The sequence below is a fragment of the Larus michahellis genome, chromosome 6, assembly GCF_964199755.1.
Source record: "Larus michahellis chromosome 6, bLarMic1.1, whole genome shotgun sequence".
Taxonomy (NCBI): Eukaryota; Metazoa; Chordata; class Aves; order Charadriiformes; family Laridae; genus Larus; species Larus michahellis.
The window spans coordinates 64,631,498-64,652,132 of record NC_133901.1 but is presented as its reverse complement, the minus strand read 5'-3'; the positions used below and the strand labels follow the sequence as shown (position 1 = coordinate 64,652,132).

Below are 20,635 nucleotides of genomic sequence, written 5' to 3'. Positions count from 1 at the left end.
TCAAAATGAAAGTCAACTCAATTTTCTTGCACTCATAACACAAATATATGAACTGGGGCACTAACTGCTTCTGAAATACATTTAAAAAACAAAACAAAACAAAAAACAAAACACAGCAAGGCTCTTCAAAAAGAAAACTAGGATTTCCAAAGAAAAAACGCTTACATCATCATGGTGCGCACGTTAATATGCAAACACACAAATGTTGGCAGAAGAATAGAGGTCTCAGAGATTCCAAGTTCTTATAAGCCTCCTGAAAATAGACAGATAGTGGAAATAAACCTGTAAAGCTGTAAAGCTTCCACCATGGAAAAGGCTCCAGAGGGAGTCCCGCTGTATTACTGGATACCAAAGAGTCCACATGGGGCTTTGGTGTCTAACGAGCTGTAAACAAATGAAGTCACAAGACCAGACTTCATTAGTTCTGCTCCTTATAGAACTACTAGATGTGCTTTTTAATGCATTATTAATTCATTGAACTCATTGCCAAAAGATGGAAGCTAAGGACTTAATTCAAAAAAAATGAATTCAGGGAGAAAGCTAGCAATCTTTATGTTCGAAAAGTTAAGGGATACAAATTAAAGCCTAATTTTTAGGACAGTACGATAATCACAGAAGGTAAAGAAACAACCTTCTTTATGGACACTTTGTTCTGCAGCATCTGGTGCCAACCCTCTAGAGAAACAATTTTGCAATATACAAACTCTAATCCTGGAATCACACTGCAAGAAGTAACTTACACGTCTCAGAAATTTTTTTATGTGATTTGAACCAATTCCTGCCCAGGCAAGCCCACTCTCATAGGATACAAGTGTGACTGGCAAGTTTTAAGACCTGGTCACTGAACTAGCACTCATTCTCCAGCCAGGATTTGCAAGAACTCAAATTTTTCCAATTATAATAAATAGAAGTTGTCACATACGAGGTCACTGACGTATCTTAATTCTGCCCGTAATCTCTTTTTCTCTTTCTAGCCTCAGTGATCATTTGGAGTTTGGGTTTTCCCTATCTCATGATTTTATTTTTTTTTTTGGATAGTGTTTCATTCTGGAGAAGCCACAGCTTTTGAGATTAAATTTTCTATTTTAACTAGTCCCTGCCCAAGCACTTGGGGTTTCAGATTATATGTGGACCATGACAAGAAGCTGCATCCTCAGATAAAAGCAATACGCCCATGCTTTCTGCTCATTAAGAGGCAGTGATTTCAAGCACAGTTAGATGGATGGCCAAATTCTGGCTTCATTCACACTAGTATGACTAAAATTCTCCTAGGGTGAACCCAGATGTTATCTCACTGAAAAATACACAAATTAAGCACAGAACTGAAGTCTGAAAATGTCAATTATCCTGTTTTATTTCACCTAAAAATAAAGGCTGTTTGTGTTGGAAGACATCTCCTCCCAATGGAAAGTATTTGAATAATGAAGAATTTCATTGCTTATTGCTCTTCCCTTTTTTCTTCTCTGACAAGTCCCTGATTATTTCCCTCATTGCTTCTATGTAACAGCACATTCTGGTAGATGAGAGGTTTTAAAACAGGATTACTGCTTTGGAAACTGTGCTGCTAGCTAGCATTTTCTAACCCATTCCCCCCCCCAAAAAAATCACTTCTACATTGTGTTTGAGACAGACTAGTCACCCGTAAGACTGAGTCCTTCAGAAGCAATTTACCATAATAAAAATTGGTTCACCCCCATCATATTCATTTTACTACTTAAAAAGGAAATATTTTCTCATTCTACTATCTTTGTTTTGCAAACACGATAAAATTTCTCTCAAAATAATACAGTGCAAAAATTCCAAGCAGAAAGGAAGAGTGATTCTCTTATGGAACATGTATTAAATGCTCGGTATTAAAATTCCAGATCCAAGAGGATTCCACTTCTCCCCCTCACTTGGAACATTTGAAACAAAATAAAGCAAACAAACAAAACCTAAGCCAGCTTGCACATATTTTTATTTCTGGAGAAATATTAAGAATTCAATGAGAAATCTGGAACACAAAGTAGGTATTGCCCTTGGCTGCTGCACATTTCTATTTGTTTTGAATTCATTCACAGGGAGGTCAAACCAATGGAGAACTAGATTTACACTGAAAGAGTAACACTCCTTGTATAATGTGTATGAGCTGCAAATCGAGTGATAATGTTCAGAGCAGCCACACAGAGTCAGGAAAGTTTCACACAACGTTTGTGAAAAAATCAGAAAAAGTCCAATCTCTGGCAGAGCCACCATATGGAGTTTACTGCAGTAACATACGTTTTGGCCACTCAGCATAGCTCTGCTGCCAACAATGATAGACTGAACTATTTCTTCACAAGATACATTCCTATAACCAAACAGTAAATCCTAACCAGAGAGGCTCAGACAGTTCATCTGAATCTTTATAGTAATAAAAGGAACAAAAGAAAAACATCACACTTCACTGAACACTTTAGCATCCATAATGGTAAAAAAAGATGAAAGAAGAGTATAAATCCCTAGCACATGGCACGGGATGCAAAAAGATACTCAAACCTATTCAGACAGTCATGGATTACATTATTTGCTGTCAGTGTGGTTAAAAAAACCAATTAGGCAGATATCTGTGGGAGATCCCTCAACTTTCTTAAGCCTCTCAAATTATTGTGTGCCTAATTTATTTAAGTATAGATAGAAAATACGAAAGCAGAGACAAGACAAGCTCCAAATGAAGGCTCATGACTGCCATGCCACCTGGCACAGATGTCAGCTACCTCACACTCTGCCACATCAGAACACACAAACAGTTGCAGCGGAAGGGCTGATCTGCTGTAAGGATGTAACTTTGCTTGCCTCATTGGATCAAGTGCCCACAGCCTACATCAATCTAAGGCCAGGAGAGAGCTGATGGATCTAGCTGAGGTAGCTTACCAGACTGCCTCCACTGCCCATTTCTCCACTCTGTTCCCCTCTCTTGTCCCTCAGCAGCAGCTAGGAGCCGCCTTGAGCTATCTGTAGACAATGTTTGGCTAGATAACATTCCTACTGGCTACAGGACTTCACAGTCGCCAAGGAGCTTGTGCATACTCTCTTCTGCCAAAAAGGTTGAAATTACTTCATCCGTCATAGCTGTTTCCACTGTGAACACCAGCTTAAGAGATACTCACTTACTTCACATGTTTTTAAACCAACAATTTTCACACATTTCGCTATGATAACTTAGTTTAGCTGAAGTATCTCGATGCCTTTTTTTAACTTAAAAAGTTCTTCCAAAGGAGATGTCAGGTGGTAACTGCTTACACTTCCACCGTAAACCCAGCTCCAGCTGCTTACTGCATGTTTCAAAATGCAGACACCTCTGAAATCTGGTCCTATAAACCAACTGCAGACCCATTACAGTCAGTGCAGAGACTGACACTGTTTTGTAGACACTGGCTACAGTTTTGGATCAGACTCTACAGCTATGTCTTTTCATCCTGGTTGTATTCTCTTCTGCCAGATTAATTTCCTTTGAATTGAACTGAAGATTGTCAATCAAATTCTATCTCAAGTTATCAGTTCAGCATCTGTAAAGAACTTAAGACTAGAAGACAATGGGAAAAACAGCAGAATAAAATGCATTAAAAAAAGGCTATCAATTTGCTGAGCCCACTATTGACTTTCCCCAAGTACAACATGAAATCTGGAAGGCCTAATTGATTTCTGCATCTGTCATTCTCACCTGAACTTCTCATTTAAAAAACGTTTAATGGCTAAAAGCACAGGATTTTACTTGCAAAGAAGGAATCAACGCTGATAGATTATTCTTGGGAGTACCTGCACTTGTTTGTGTACATTAACACCTACAGTCTGGAGTCCATGCACCAAAACCACAGCACAACAAATCAAAAGCAGCAATGAACAAGACTGTTATCTGTCAAGGCTCCAGTCTGGATTATCTCATGCAGCCACAGGACTTTAGTTACCTTTGGCTTCTTACATGTGCCTATCCATGCGTTTGTAGAGCACCCGTCTACAGAAGCTGCAATCTGGAACAATAGCTACTATCACGAATGCAAAACACTCTTCATTCCAAAAGGTGCCTCTTAAGGCCCCACAGTATTTAAGAAGAGAGAAAAGAAACAAAGACCATCTGTTACTGCAAACTAAATAACAATTATGTTATCGACAAGTCAGGAAAACGACCAAAAACTGAACCATCATACACAATTACATCCCGAAAACATCATTTACAATGCCATCCTCATTACAGTTTTCCTTTTTTTTTTGTTGAAAACACTAATTATTCTAGAAATCTTCCTGTAAAATAGGAATCTGGTCCTTATTAACATTTTGTAGAAAAAACAAGGCAAACAAACGTTTTAAAATAACTACACTGGATGTAAAAGCCTTAATATCAAATTTCTGACTAAACGCAAAAAGGAACTGAAGTAGACACTTAAACTAAACACGAAGGATGGCAGAGGTATTTGTATGTTGATGCAGCTCTTCATTGGAAGAAAAAAAAAACCACAAACCAAACAAATAAAAAACCCCACTAATACAAGTCATTTAGCCCTCCTTACCTTGGAACCTGCCAACATAGTTCTCAGCATTTTTGTTCCTTTTCCAATACCAACCACTGCAAAGACAGAAGGAGAAATGCAACTTCAAAAACAGCTCTGCAGTTCCCTTATTCAACACCATTCATTACTAAATATTATGCTAGTCAGAAATACAGCCTTTCATGCTCTGTTAGCAAAGACAGTCAATGCTTATGAGAAAGTATCTCTGATGTTCAAACAACGTGAGACTAGTGAAAGGAAAAGTCTAAAGCAGAAGATAAATAAGCTTCACCTACTGTTAAAATGGTTTAATTCAACCCCCAGATTTATTTATCTTTTAATCACCAAAGAAATGGATAGCACAATTAACGCCGTCTTTGGTTTGATGAAGGCTATGGCTCACTAAAAATGAATCTAGCCTTCACTGTAACTAAATAGCCCTTTTAAAGGTTGATAGTGACCAAGAGTATGCAGTCAAGATAGTATAATGAAACTGTTTATCAGGCTTACAGCAAGAAAGCAAAATACTCAAAAGGTCCAATTGCCTCTGTCAAAAATCTTTTATAATCAAACCCTTCTATTATTGTGTATGTACAGAATAATGTCTTTTCAATCTTACACCAGTATTCTGTGAAACAACAATCAGTCAGCTTTTCATAAAAGCAGCAGACAGCAAAAGAGCTCTATTTTATATTTTATTTTAAAGCTTTTTACAACAAGGTGCCTTCCTTGAATATGATTTTCTATTGATTTTCTCCACATACAGCAATCTAAAGAAACAATGACAACAGAAGGAAGATGGGAAACAATGAAAATTTTAGAAGGAAATTAGTTTCGTGTACAACTCGTGGAATACGAAACAGCTTATGTCCTTGATTTTAACAGAACTACAGGAGTTAAGGGAGCTTGCAGGATATCGGCTTTGTGTTAACAAAAGCCAATACAGGTGGTACAAGAGCCAACAGGAAGAGGAGCACTTCTGGACCTGGTACTGACAAATACAGAGGGATTGGTGGAGGACATTAAGGTTGGGGGCACCCTAGGTTGTAGTGATCATGAAATGATAGAGTTCAGGATCATGGGTACCACGCAAAAAACATCAAGAAGTAAAATTACAACCTTGGATTTCAGGAGGGCTAACTTCGACCTCTTCAAGAAACTGCTTGGAGAGATCCCGTGGGCTAGGGCTCTGGAAGGCAAGGGGCTCAAGAAAGCTGGTTGATATTCAAAGACCACTTCCTCCAAGCTCAGGATCGGTGCATCCCTAAGAGAAAGAAATCGGCCAAGGGACACAGGAGACCTGCATGCTTGAGCAAGGAGCTTCTGAAAAAGCTCAAGTGGAAGAAGGAAGTCTACAATAAGTGGAAGAAGGGACTGACCCCTTGGGAGGATTACAAGAATGCTGCCAGAGCGTGCAGGGATGAAACAAGGAAAGCCAAGGCTGCCTTGGAATTAAACCTGGCCAGGGATGTCAAGCTCAACAGGAAGGGCTTCTACAAGTATATTGGAAGCAAAAGGAAGACCAGAGAAGTGCGCCCACTGTTGAATGAAACAGGAGCCATGGTGATGGAGGATGTGGAGAAGGCAGAGTTACTGAATGCCTTCTTTGCTTCGGTCTTTACTGCTCGGCCCAGCCCTCAGGAGTCCCAGGCATTGGGGGAAGTAACGGGGAAAGAAGACTTCCCTTGGGTTGAGGAGGATCAAGTGGGGGATTAATTAGATATTCACAAGTCCATGGGCCCTGATGGGATGCACCCAAGAGTGCTGAGGGAACTGGTGGAAGTCATTGCTGGGCCGCTCTCCATCATCTTTGAAAGGTCCTGGAGACCAGGCGAGGTGCCTGAGGACTGGAGGAAAGCCAATGTCATTCCAGTCTTTAAAAAGAGCAAGAAGGAGGAGCTGGGGAACTACAGGCCGGTCAGCCTCACCTCCATCCCTGGAAAGATGATGGAACAGCTTGTTCTGGGCGTCATCTCAAGGCATGTGGAGGAAAAGAAAGCTATCAGAAGTACTCAACATGGATTCACCAAAGGGAAATCATGTCTGACTAATCTGATAGCCTTCTATAATGGCATGACTGGATGGATAGATGAGGGGAGGGCGGTAGATGTGGTCTACCTTGACTTAAGCAAAGCGTTCGACACAGTCTCCCACAGCATCCTCATAGGGAAGCTTAGGAAGAGTAGTCTTGATGAATGCACAGTAAGGTGGATAGATAACTGGTTGAAAGACAGAGCTCAGAGGGTAGTGATTAGGGGCACAGAGTCTAGTTGGAGGTCAGTCATGAGTGGTGTTCCCCAGGGGTCAGTACTGGGTCCAGTCCTCTTCAACACATTCATCAATGACCTGGATGAGGGGACAGAGTGCACCCTCAGCAAGTTCACTGATGACACAAAGCTGGGGGTGGCTGACACACCAGAAGGCTGTGCCGCCATACAGAGAGACCTGGACGGGCTGGAGAGTTGGGCAAAGAGGAACCTTATGAAATTCAATAAGGGCAAGTGTAGGGTGCTGCACCTGGGGAGGAATAACCCCCTGCACCAGTCCAGGTTGGGGGCTGACCTGCTGGAGAGCAGCTCAGTGGAAAGAGACCTGGGAGTCCTGGTGGACAACAGGATGACCATGAGGCAGCAATGTGCCCTTGTGGCCAAAAAGGCCAATGGCATCCTGGGGTGCATCAAGAAGAGTGTGGCCAGCAGGTGGAGGGAGGTCATCCTCCCCCTCTACTCTGCCTTGGTGAGGCCGCACCTGGAGTACTGTGTCCAGTTCTGGGCTCCCCGGTTCAAGAAGGACAGGGAACTGCTGGAGAGGGTGCAGCAGAAAGCTACCAAGATGATTAGGGGACTTGGAACACCTCTCTTATGAAGAAAGCCTGAGGGATTTGGGTCTCTTCAGTCTGGAAAAAAGATGGCTGAGGGGAGACCTTATCAACACGTATAAATACTTAAAGGGTGGGCGTTGGGAGGATGGGGCCAGGCTCTTTTCAGTGGTGCCCGGGGACAGGACAAGAGGTAACGGGCACAAACTTGAGCATAGGAAGTTCCACCTAAACATGAGGAGGAACTTCTTTACTTTGAGGGTGGCAGAGCACTGGAACAGGCTGCCCAGAGAGGTGGTGGAGTCTCCATCTCTGGAGACATTCAAAACCCTCCTGGACGCGTTCCTGTGCAACCTGCTCTGGGTGACCCTGCTCTGGCAGGGGGGTTGGACTAGATGATCTCCAGAGGTCCCTTCCAACCCTACGATTCTATGATTCTAACCAGGAGCCAGTACCAAAAGCATCAAAGCAGACAATGAACTTTTTTTTTTTTTTTAAACAAACACTTGTGCTCCACTGCTTCTCAGTCTTTACATTCTGAGACTTGTTAGACTACTTCTTATTCTCTATTACTTCTCCTCTTGTTCCTGAGGGTTTTTAGTCACACATGCCCTCGTGCTTGCGCTTTTGTGTTCCTTCAGTTCAGCCTGTTCCTGTCATATTCACCAGATAGGAAAGAGCTGCAACACGGCTGAGAAAAGGAGATAAGCACACAGATAAAACTTTATAACCAAGCACTTTTCTTGCAATGTGATGACATCACTGACACTTCAACATAACTGCTGAGCTGAAATTTGTGAAGAGTGTCAGGAGATTCAACAGAATAATTTTAAAGAGATACTGAATGCTTTTGTGAACAAGACACTAACGATTTTCCCAATTAATCATCAGGTTGTGTAGCACATGTATTGTTGAAAAATGACATAAACTAACCTTGCCAGACTACATAGAGTGTAATAAGGTTTAACTGAATGTTTTACTTTTAATTCGCCAGCCTCTAAAGCACTTCTTGAATGGCATTTGCTACTTGGCTTTTTAATACATACTTCAGTTTCAAAAGAATTACCGTCACTCACTTATCTCTACCTTTTTACAAATGGCTTAGATTCTCCTAGGACAGAGGACCTCCAATCTTCCTTACATAAGGTACAGCACACATTATGGAGATGTGCTCATTCTCAAAAGACGTAATCATACTCCTCTAACTTTACCACTAGGTTTTAATTTTTATACTTTTTCATCTTTTCTTCTACTGTGGAAGCATAGTTCATAACTACCATATGGAAACAAGCCAAATATTTACAATTCCCATTGTACAGCAAGAAACACTGAACTGGAACCACATCTCTATACAGATATTAAAAGAAGACACTCACTAAGACTTGACCTACAATTCCTTGCTTCTTTTATCTAAAACATGAGACCCAGCAGCAAGAAGAAGCTGAGTCACAGCTCCCACCACCTTCCAAATGCAACAGAAGCCACAGATGGGAACAGACAAAAGATTTTGCCTCTCAGACTGCAGTTGCTCCAGGCTCCTACCAGTGCGGGGCCATCACATACTACCTGGTCTCTACGGCACCTTTCACTCACATGCCATACGCTGATCACTGATCTCTGTACGTCCTCATCTACGCTTGGTGTTAGTAGGAAAAGAAATACAAAAGTATATGTTATGATGAAAAGCACTGCCCAGTGATTTGCAGTATACTTGGCACACTAAGCAAGGCTCTGTAACAGCTAGTTCCCATGAACAAAGTTATAGATATGCAGTACATAAAATTTGGGAAACAGCAGTATAGATCAAGAAAGAAAGGTTAGAGGTTTCAGAAAATAAATACTTCTACTATGCTACTGTCCAAGAGGAAAGAAAGCTTCCTGCCTCACCACCCTATGCCAAAAAGTAGCACACATTTTCTGAATAACTTGTTTCTGTTGTGTCCTCCCCTCTCTCCTCATTATCCTACCTGAACCCACAAGATATCTGAGCACATTCCCTTTCCCACTCTTCTACAGTTTTGTTCTTCCCAAACCAGCTACCATTGATTTTTCTCTGTGTGTTTTGTACGGCAGTGGAATGAAAGATCCTGTGCCTTTTTTCAGTTGATCCATTGCATATTAACGTGATGCACTTCTCTGTCTTTACCAAGCGTGTCAAGCCCAAGTACTTTTTGTCATGCCACAGGGGCAGGCTTTGGAGACTACTTGATATCAGAGAACAGTAGGAGAAGCAATTAAGAGGCATGAGTGATTTTTCTTTTCCTGTGGATCAATGCTCTTGACTTCCCACAATGAGCAGTAGCATGCTCAAAGGGAACATCTGTATAAAAGGAAAACGTCCACTTCGGCAATACACAAGGCGTTCTCCGGTGAGCAGCCACACAGTACAGGAAATTGGAACAAAATGAGTTTACTTCTAGACCAAGAATGTTACATTTTGTAATGCTCACAGGTGACAGAGAAAGACAATTACCAGCCTATGGGCCTCCACTAGCAACAGTCTCAGCAAACAACATCCCCTTGAAGCACAGCTCTCCCTGAGAAGTCATTACATCAAAACTCAGTGGATTTACTTCCAGTGTATATTCATAGTTGCACCTGTTGATTTTCAATACCAAAAAAGTATTGCTGTTGTTTCTTCTAGCCAAGTAGAGCTATAAGGCTATGATTTAAGCAAGCTGTAGTTTGCACGTTACTTATCGAGAAAACTATTGGTGATGATGTACGATATGGGAATAATCCAGCCCAATCGTCATACCCACAGCTGAGTTTTCAACACCAGCAACTGACACATCCTGTTCCTTAATAAAACAAGGGAATTTGATAAATGGATTGATATCAAAATTAAAAGACAAAATCTCTTTGATGACTCTTCTTTATTAAGCAAGACAGGACAGGAAGCAAAAACTGTTTCTGTGCTGAGCCTAAAAAAAGCAGCAGCTGAATTGCTCTTGTACATCTTTCATTTGGCTAGTATTACAACCCAAAAGGCTTCCTCAAAATCCCAGAAAAGCATTAGTTTAAGAACAAATACTTCAGAAAATTATGATGACTATAAATCCGCAGCTTAAGTAAAAAAGCCATCAATTTCTGAGATAATTTAGAATTCATTACACAAGAGTCCGTATTTTTATGTAGTAACCGACAAGTTATTTCAGGAGTTTAGGAGGGGGAGGAATAGCCTTCTGTTAAGAAACACATTATATGCATGTAAAAGTATATGCAGAGGAAACGTAACCCGGACCACTCTTCTACAGTAACCTGTCGTTCCCGCAAAACCACAAAGCCTGTCACGTGTATTGTAAATGGTTTCTCCACCTCTGATTTCATGTAGGCATGAAAATGTTTCCTGAAATCATTTTTGATGACTGTGTTTGTATTTTTCATTACCCAGAACTCCTGCCGCTGCACTGTCCAAAGTTCCACCATGTCCAATTTTCAAAACCTGGTTTCTTTTGTTCCCATTTGTTTGCACACCAGCTTCTGCAAATAGAAATTGAAAGGAGGCATTATAGGACAGCCTTAGAAGATAGGAAAAACAGCACATATTCCCAGATTGCTAAAGGAGACAAAAATGAATTATTTAAACTATGAATTAGTAGTGTTGAAATTGCTGTACTGAATAAGACCAATGATTCATCTAGATATACTCCCAACCTCAAAAAATTTTTGAGCTATTTTCCCTTAGATTCTAATCAAGTCTTACATACTGTTATAAAGAGATGTTCAGAAAATACTACCACAAAACTTGGCAAACAGTTCACCTGTGAAGTTTCATTAAAAAAGCATGCAAGAACTATCATCAGAATCCCAAAAATCATCTATTATACACAAATTTTATGCTACGTAATCTGAGTAATTCTTATTGTATTTACTACCATGTAATGGGACACATTCATTTGCATTTATGCAGCCCTATGGAAACTCTGCAAATTAACTGAACTAGCTCACTGCTGCTTTCAAGCTGTCAGAGCATCTCAACCCCCCATATTTTCTATGCAGCTGAAGACTCCAGGAATTTTGCAGAGTCCAAGGCCCCTTATTTATTAGTATTAAATATGACAGATGCTCTAAGCTCCCTTACCTATTCCTATTATCTCTTCATTATGCCTTTCACATCAGGGAATCAGGCATGATCCAGCTAAATCTCTTCCATACAAAGCTGAATTGAAGTCAGTACCTACACTACAGTTCACTGCAGAGTAAATCAGCCTAAATAAGCAACCACCAGTCTGAAAGTCTACATTCTCATTTCATCAGCAAGTGCCCAAAAGCCCAGATTACATGATCAAGTCCCCATATCTATTATAAAGAGAATCTAAGCCATAGTCCCTCACATCTTTGCAACGATCACACTTTTTTTCCCCCCTAATAGCTGACACCCAGGGTCCCCTGTATTCAGAAAAAGCAGTTTCTGCAGAGTGAATGTGCCCAGGACTTTCCTCGAAACGCTGTGGGTTTTCACTCATTTGGTGATATTATTTTTGTTTTAATGGTAATAGGCAGCGGGACTGAAGCAGAATATCCTGCCATTGCTGTGCTGCAGAGATGCTGCTGACACCCATTGTGGCAGATGGGTACACGCTGTCCCTGGGACCATGCTCGACAGCTCTCCAGGCAAGCTGGGATCCCCTGCCCTGTGCACTGCAGGACTGGAGCTTTCTGATGGGGCAAATCTCATCCCCATTCAAAACAAAGGCTCACACCATGCTGTACCTTAGGCGACAACAGATGCCTGCCCCAAATAAGCTAGTGGTGAATATGGCCTTACAGCTCACCGTGCAGCGTGACCAACACACTGAGCCTTGCAGGGACGCAGCAGCTCCATGCAGCGAGCCAGAACATGTCCAGAAATGGCTCCATTCCCCAACCTGGGCCACGCCATGGCTGTGAACTACCACCAAAAAAAAAAAAAAAAAATCAAAAAAACAGTTCTCCTTTAGTTTTGTAAATGCTGAGAAAGAGGGTGCACTGGCTTGACAGGGGTTGTGGTTCCAGCATGCTAACAAACACACACGCTACTGCATGCTGCCCATCCTGCAGCCATGCCGGGTATGGCATCCCTGGACAAAACACTTGAGGACTAAATGCATGTTCGCTTCGGGCCAGCCTGCTCCTGACCCGGGACTGCGGGCAGGGCCTACGCACACTTTCCTGTCACAATTTCCTTATTTAACCACCAAAACTCTACCTCGGGCCTCCAGGCCCAACTCAGGGAGTCTGTGCCGTGCCGTGCCTTGCCTCGCCTCACCTCACCTACCCTGGCCCGCAGCCTACCTGCCAGCAGCTTCTCCTTCAGGAGGTTGAGCACGCCGGCCGAGGTGGGGCCCTTGGGCTTGTAGACGGCAAACAGCCCGCTCAGAGAGAAGAGCTTCTCAGCGGACTTGCCCAGCACGACACCGCCCGCTTCCCTGGCAGCCATGCTCCCGGCAGGCCCCGCCGAACCGGACAGCCAGCCCCGCCGACACCGCCCGCCTCCCGCCTCGCCCGGCGGCCGCTGGGAAATGTAGTCCGCCGGCCGCGACGGGAAGGCCGTCAGGGGATGCAGTGAGGGGAGGCAAGCTGGGCAACCCCCAGCCCGTCCCGGCAGCACGGAGGGACGGGCTGGCCGGTGGGAGCCCCTCACTCCAAGCGAGGTGGCTTTAGGCAGCTCCCCCGGGCAGAGGGGCCGACTGAGGCGTTGCTGGGGAAGCTTGCTAACCGCTGTGTACCCTCACCCGTCACGTCAGTCCTCATACCTTCGTTGCCCAGCTTGAAAGAATTATATTTTGCTGACCGGGTGCCAAGTCCATTAATCTGCCTGCCTTCATATGTGTCATATAAGAGGGCGCTGGGAAGGCAGGTTTCCCTCAGGCCTCTCGGCTCCCCACAGCAGCACAGCGTGTGGGGTTTCCTCCTCAGGCCCCATTTGTACAGACTCATTTCTCTGACAACACTCCCAAGGCATTTAAGCAAGCCGAGCTTGAGCAAGGCACCGAGAGCCTGAATGTTTCATCCATGCATTTCACATTCATTTGTAAGGGCTTGCCAATGAAACCACGAAGAGACGCTGTTTCAGGGAAATAAATACATGGTTAGCCAAGGGCTATGCGTGTTCCCAGTCCTTCCCAGAGCTTGAGAGAAGCAAATCTTCCTGCTGAAGTCATTTGCTGTCTCTGCACACAGCCAGATCCAGGTCCCTGTGTGCTTTTCCAGAGTCAGGAAATGCCATCCACAGCAGGTGCACGGGACCCAGAGCCTCCAGCTGCAGGCTGCCACCGCCGCCTTCATCAGGGCAATGGCCTCCTGCCACCAGCAGCGCCCGCCAGCCTCCCCTGCACGCCTCTTGCGCCTGTTATTAATCAGGCACCTTATTTGCTTAGACCTCATCTACATAGCTGTAATCCGACTGTGGAAATGTTTGCTGTTACCATAAGCTGCGAGGGTGGATTCCCCAGTGAGCGGTACAGGTGTCTTTCCAGGACATCTTTCCAGGTGGAAGCAAGGTGTCCGAGTCCTTCTCCAGAAGGCAAAACGGCAAAGACACACAGGGGTAAAAGAGGTAAAAATTGCTACTGATTTACATGCAGTTATAATTTAAGTTGTGGAAGGCATGTTGTAAACTGTGATGGAGTTTTTGTTGCAGACGCGGTTTAGTCAGGCTAACTGTTTGAAAACTAGTCTTACCAATTCCCTGCTGAAAAGAGCTTAAACACAGATTGCTCTGTAAGCAGGCTCAAGCAAAACTATTTAAACATGACTATTAAGAAATGGCGTTAGTAAGCTGGCGAGCAAGGAGATTGCAGCCCAAGGACTGAAATCTAAACCTGTCACACCGTCATCACCAGCAGTATCGTTGGGCCAGCAGACTGCTCCGAAGACATCGCAAAGGATCCGAGGGAGATTATGCAGAAATGGGAGCTGCTCACTTGACATAAAGATGTCCTTAATGCAAAGAGCCCCTCAGCTTTCCAATAACACAGTGGCAGATGGGGGCTGTGAAAAAACTCCCTGTATTGCCTTCTCAGGACTGACGTAAGCAGAGAATTGTCTAAAATGATGTAATTAACCTGACACAGACATATGCATGACCTGAAGGTCAGTGTCTAACCCCCAGTACTGTTTCCACAAATTATGGAAAGCTTTTATTCTTTTCTTTTCTTTTTTTTTTTGAGGACAGGGTTCCAGGTGTCTAAAGAAACTACACCCTACTCTCATTTTTCATATTGAGCAGGAAGTTCTTGTATATCTCCCAAACTTCTGCATCAGCAATTAAAACACAACACTTTGTTATTGCAGCAGATGGAGTCTTTGAAGGCTTAGAAAGAAGAGGCTTGCTTTGACTTCAGTGGGCATTGGATAAGGGCCCAGAATAATAATTGTGAAAAACTATTAATGATTGTCAGTATTTTAGTGAGCTGGAAGTATAAGTGTGCATAAATCACACATGGCTCTCTTCATGGGGCAAGGTTATTCAGCATTCAAAATGGTAGGAATGATGTACCAAACTGTTCATCTCAAGGGCATTATTTCAGATTTGCCTCATGTTTCTTATGATTAAAAGTCATTACCATCTGCTCAGTAGCCTATTTGAAATGAGATGTTTATCTCCACCAATTCCTAGCCAAGCCAGGATCCACAACAACCAAAAGCATGATTAGAGTTACTGACTTTGTTTGCAACCTTAATAAAGGGGCTCAGTAAGTGGCTGAAAGGATGATGTTGCTTTGTGTATGGAACATGGCAGGTCTAGTAGAGGCAGGCCAAATCCTCCTCTCAGGTCACTGGAATTGCACAAAGTAATGCCTCGAGGATCTGGTGTGATTATGCTTTATAGAGAAGAGATAATGGGTAGTAGTTGTACATGCAAACAGCACGAGTACTATTGCACAAGAGGAGAAATCCGTTACTTTCTTGTGCAGAACAGACACATTTCCTTCTGCGTTCTCCAGAAAGATGCTCACTTCTTTGTGTGCTTTCTGACTGGCTTTTTCTGAGGTAATGCTCACAGCCCACAATGCAGAAGAAAATGATGCTGCATTGGAGCTTTTAAAGTAGATTCAGTAGCAACAGGCCATTTCTGTATTTGTGTTCACTTTATGATTCCAGCTTTATTGTCTGTATCCAAACCAGAGCAAATAACTGCAAGGTGGTCAATCACGGCTCATGTTCTTCCCGTAAAAACAGAGTTGCAGCTGTTTGAAAGTTTAGGTCCTAGCCATGTAAACTACTCCCTTGTCAGCTAGTGGAATTTTGTCCATAATAGGAACTATCAAAGCCTGAAATAGATTTTTTTTTCCCTCTAACTGTTCCATCTGTTTCGATAATAAGACATAGATAAAGATCTCTTCAACTTGTTAGTTCATTTGGTCTCCTTCAGAGGGGCACGAAGCACATAATTCTTTGTGCGAGAGTCCTTCTGAACAAAAGTAGGTTCTTCAGTATCTTGTTGAAGTGCAGCAATTTTGAAAAAAGAATGTCAATTATTGTGTGCAAGGGAAAGATAAAACTACCAATGGTATACACTAATCCTAGGTTTGGCAATTTTTGTTAGTCATTCTACCCATGAGAAAAGGTTCATAAACTACAAGTATTACATGAACAGATTGTTGTATTTTGTTCAGAACAAGATTGTTAGTTAAGGTTTACACCAATTTGGATTTTATATCTATGCTTTTGTTTATTTTTAGGAATATTTTCTTTCCACCTTTATTCTGATTTCTCTGATATTAGAGGGATTGTTTTTAATTGAGAAAATGACAAAAAGACGATTTGGTTAGCTGATTTAATGCAGATTTATAGTGTCAAATTGAGTTGAACTGGGCAGAATATAGTAGGATCCAAATGTTTTTAGCTGTTCCTTTGTTATGTGAAATGCAGTTCTCGCTGTTAGCTAAACAAGAGAACAACATTTTTTCCTGTTTGCCAGTAGGTCACACATCATAGAATCATTTAGGTTGGAAAAGACCTTTAAGATCATCAAGCCCAGCTGTTAATGTAACACTGCCAAGTCCACCACTAAACCATGTGGATAAGTAAGTACCACATCTACACGTCTTTTAAATACTTCCAGGGATGGTGACTCAACCCCTACCCTGGGCAGCCTGTTCCAATGCCTGACAACCCTTTCGGTGAAGAATTTTTTCCTAATATCCAATCCAAACTTCCCCTGGCACAACTTGAGGCTGTTTTCTCTTGTCCTGTTGGGAGAAGAGACCGACCCCCACCTTGCTACAGCCTCCTTTCAGGTAGTTGTAGAGAGCGATGAGGTCTCTGCTCAGACTCCTTTTCTCCTGACTAAACAACCCCAGTTCCCTCAGCCATTCCTCATAGGACTTGGTGCAAAAATACAGAGAAATCTGATACAGACTTGATTTCAATTGCTCCTTATGGACCCTTTCTAAACATAGTACATTAATAAGTGAGGACAGATCTATTATGGACTGTGAAAGTATTTTCAATCTCTGACATGTGCCCAGGTGTGTCTCTAATGACAGAGGACTAAGCATGATCTGGAATCAGAAGATTCAGTGATGCTGAGGGGAAGAAAAACAAAATTCTGCAGTTCTTTGATTTTGTTCCTAATAAAAGTCTCAGTGGGGTTCTCAGTTCTTGTTTAAATTTGCAGTTTCTTGTTACAGTTGCTGTCAAAGAACTCATTTTCCAAGAAGCTGCATCCTAATAAGAAACAACGAAGAATTCACCAGATGTGCATATGGAAGAAGGCATCACATGAGGGATTGTTTATATGGACTATTCAAGTCCAACTTGCCCCTCTGTAAATTCAGAACATAAGGTTAAAAGGACCTAGACACTATCAAATACGTGAAGCTGATAAATGCCATGGCTAGAAAATAAATTGAGCAATATGAGTTTAACTGGAGTGTGTTTTCTTGAAAAATATTCAGTCTTGGTTTGGAGATGCTGGGTGACAGAAAAAAAAACAGTTCTGTAGCTTCACTAGTATTTCAAATTTATACCTGTTTTCTCAACTGGCTTTGTACAATTTTAGCATTCAGATAAACATCTTGTGAGCACACATATAGACTCTGGTTAATGGTTTATGATGGATGTGCAGAAAAGAGAACACCTGAACTCCTCAAAGGACCTCCTTTCCTTACCCATTCATTTGGGTAAAGGACGAGATTTTACCTCCAGAAGACAGCCACCTTCAACATCTAGCGTTAAACTCACATCAAAGATAAATACATATTGTCGTGGTAATTTTCTTGGCACGAGAAAGCTAAAGCCTATGAAGCCTCCCCATCTGTGGGGAGTGAAGAGCTGCTCTTCCAAAACATTCTGCACTTCCAGATTCAATGTGCTGTAACTGTAGCAGTGGCAGAGCCATCTCCTCTGCACAAACAACTGATGCGGCTCGGGTCCTCAGCCCACTACTGGAAGCCTGTATAAAATGCTTAGGGAGAGCATAAAAATGAACACTGGAAGGAGTTTCCTTCTTCCCTCACGTACCCTCCCAGCTTCTTCTTGTCAGCAGCTGGAGATATTTTTAGCCAAAGCTTGAATGTGGACCATTATATTTAACCATTATCAGTGGGTCTTCCTGCTGTTGTCTAATCTGCCTAATTGCTTTGAAACCATATCTACATTCAGCTTTTTCTCTGTGTCAATGACTTTCTCAAGTTAGTTGGAGGTTGTATGAAGGAGTTCTATTTTTTTTGTCCTTTATTTCAAGCTACCTTGACTAGCACTAGGTACCTCCTGGTTCTAGTACAATGAAAAATGAAAAATTCACTCATTTATTTCCTCTATCTCTATTATGGTTTGAAAGGCCTTAAATCATATCTCGCTCTCCCTCCATCTGTCTCTTCTCAATGTGAAGTATCCTATTAAGTCTTTCTGGAGCTTTCTATTTAGTCACTCCTTGGACAGAGGCTATTTGTTGGCTATAATCTTCATTATGATTGTAACTATCTTCTCCATCTATTTTTAGATTTTACAACATCCTTCTTGATACAGGGTAACCAGCATTTTACTAAGCAGTTAAAATATGGCCATGCTATGGTTTCATAGCATGGCATGACAAGACTTTCTGTTGTGCTTTCTGTTCCTTCCTTTCTTTTTTGATCTCTTTATGAGGTGCAAAGCTTGACCTCTTGGGCAGAGATGTGGAGCCTCTTTCTGCACCAGTAAGATCGTGGAGCATCATTAACAGAGCTGGGGACAGACGGTAGCAGGTGTCTCAGGCCCTCACCACACTTTCCTGACTGCCTGACACTTCATGTATTGCAAGTAAAGCTGCCTGATAGCTGTTCTTTTTCTCCCTGCATCCTCCATCTTCCATTGCATGGATGCTTTTAGGGGATCTGCTGGACAAACACACAAGTTACATTATTGGGGGAAAGAATAATTCTCTGCAGAAGTAGGATAGCACACGTCATTATTTACTTATTAGTTTTTCCTTCCAGTCTGACAAGTCTTCATATCCTTCCCAAGAATGGCCAACACTGAGTGACTCACAGCAAGAAAGTAAACAGCCAGCTGAAAAGCATTTCTGCAGAAGGCAGTTGGAAGAAGCACAGAGATGAAGGTTCATTCCACGTTAGGGTCTTGGAGTTACAGCCCAAAATGTAACAATTTCTTAAAAGCTCTGGTCTACAATATGATTATAAGAATAAATAAATATCTCTCCTCAGTCTGCAGAAGAAGGGCGGTCCAGAAATCTTACAGTGGCTAAGGAATCTACAGTGGCAGTGGCTAAGCATCTCAGGTTCTTCCTGCCAATTACAGTGGAAATATAAGAAGATGACCTCCCCCCAGACATGAGCTCAATCAGCGCATCTCTCCTCTAACTGGAGACATCCCCACCACAGTCATCCCTCATACAGACAGAAACTGGCCTTTCTCAACCTAACTCTAACCTGATGGTTTTCTCCAAGCCACCTTCTTTCTTTTGTTTCCTAGAAAGTTTCAGTCTTTTGGTTCTAACTCTTTGAAAGAAAGACGCACTCCCCACATTCATCTTCTACCTGATCATTCACCCCTTGCAACTGCTTCTGAATATCTACTTAGCTTAACACCTTCTTTGCTGTGAGTGGTTTGTAAACATCACCAGCCCAAGCACATACCTATGATAAGAAGGTCAAAGCTGTGGATTTGCTATCCATTGTCCCAAGAATGAAATTGGAGCCGAGGAGGTGTTTGCTGTGTTCCCTGGCCAGAGAGTCAGGGGCCATTCTGGCAGATTTTGCCTGGAAGATAACCTGCTGGCATGAGAACAACCATAGCACGTGTCCTCCATCTTCTTTTATTGGCAGAATTTCACCCTAAATAAACACAACTAACTGTGGATTGGTTCCAATTAATTCAGAAGTGCAGACAAACAAAAGTAGCCATTGCCCATGGGCAGGGGCTGCCAATTGCATCACTAATGAGAACTCCAGAATCAATACCAAGCAGCCACAGGCAGTGAAGTATATTTCTAATGCACATTATAATACTGTTGACAGAAATTGTTCCATTTGCTATAAATTATTCAACTTTTAATTGTTTAGGCTTTGGAGTCTGTAAAGATGCTAATTGCCAACTGTAAGATTAAATTGATAATGTCTGCTTTTTATTTTCATAAAGTTGGACTTAAAATTGCAGAGAGAAGAAGGACTTTGATTTTACAGATACCTTGCTAAAAATAAGGAGATCAAAGAGATCATGAGTATTCCGCTTTTTTATTCTGGGTTGCAGTCATTAAAACAATGTTCCATATTTACCATGTCTGTGTGAACAAAGCAATAAATACTTTGACCAGCACACATGCCTAGATCAATATTCCACTCCATCTGGGTTATCCCATCCCATATCTTGATCACGGACAATGAGCAACCCTAAGATGAGACTATATTTTTGTCTGTCACATCTGAAGTCCTATGCTTTTCTTCAAAATAAAAAAGTAAAATGGAGTCAAGTATTTGTCAGTTTTCTGACATTTCCTCCAGTTTTTCATGTATTTGTATCATTCTTTCATTGGCTGTTTTATCTTGCAGGATTTGTAAGGGTATTGTCTAGGCAGATGGACAAAGAAAAATATTTTTGCTTAGAAAAAAGACGCTATTTGCTGGAAATATAAATCTGATATCACCTATAAAGTCAGTCCAGATTTTTCTACTTTAAACTGATTTTCTTTAATTTGAACCTCTGCTTAAACTGTTTGATGAGGATAGGAACTACTGTTCATGGTATGCTGATTCACATTTCACTTCTGAAAGGAACATCAGTGCATCCAATCTCAAATGTAAAAAATAAAATAAAATGAAATAAAGAATGTTTTCTTCTGTTAGATGTTGAAAAATCCTTCCTGGAAAGCTGAAAAAAGGCC

At 42.0% G+C, this 20,635-nt stretch overlaps 1 protein-coding gene across 3 annotated transcripts in view; it reads right to left on the bottom strand.

The window, feature by feature from the left end:
* The window catches only part of TRUB1 (TruB pseudouridine synthase family member 1), a 33,389-nt gene extending 20,586 nt beyond the window's left edge, over window positions 1-12,803 (bottom strand). For 2 of the 3 annotated variants that reach the window (XM_074591933.1, XM_074591934.1), the window contains exons 1-3: window positions 12,601-12,790; window positions 10,714-10,806; window positions 4,527-4,582 (exon numbers count right to left, since the gene is read on the bottom strand). In XM_074591933.1, the coding sequence (XP_074448034.1) occupies window positions 4,527-4,582; window positions 10,714-10,806; window positions 12,601-12,745 (294 nt within the window). In that variant the 5' untranslated portion in view covers window positions 12,746-12,790. Of the gene's footprint in view, window positions 1-4,526; window positions 4,583-10,713; window positions 10,807-12,101; window positions 12,218-12,600 lie in introns of all 3 variants that reach the window. The other variant, XM_074591935.1, reaches the window with a different exon arrangement.
* Between the last annotated feature and the right edge of the window lie 7,832 nt (window positions 12,804-20,635).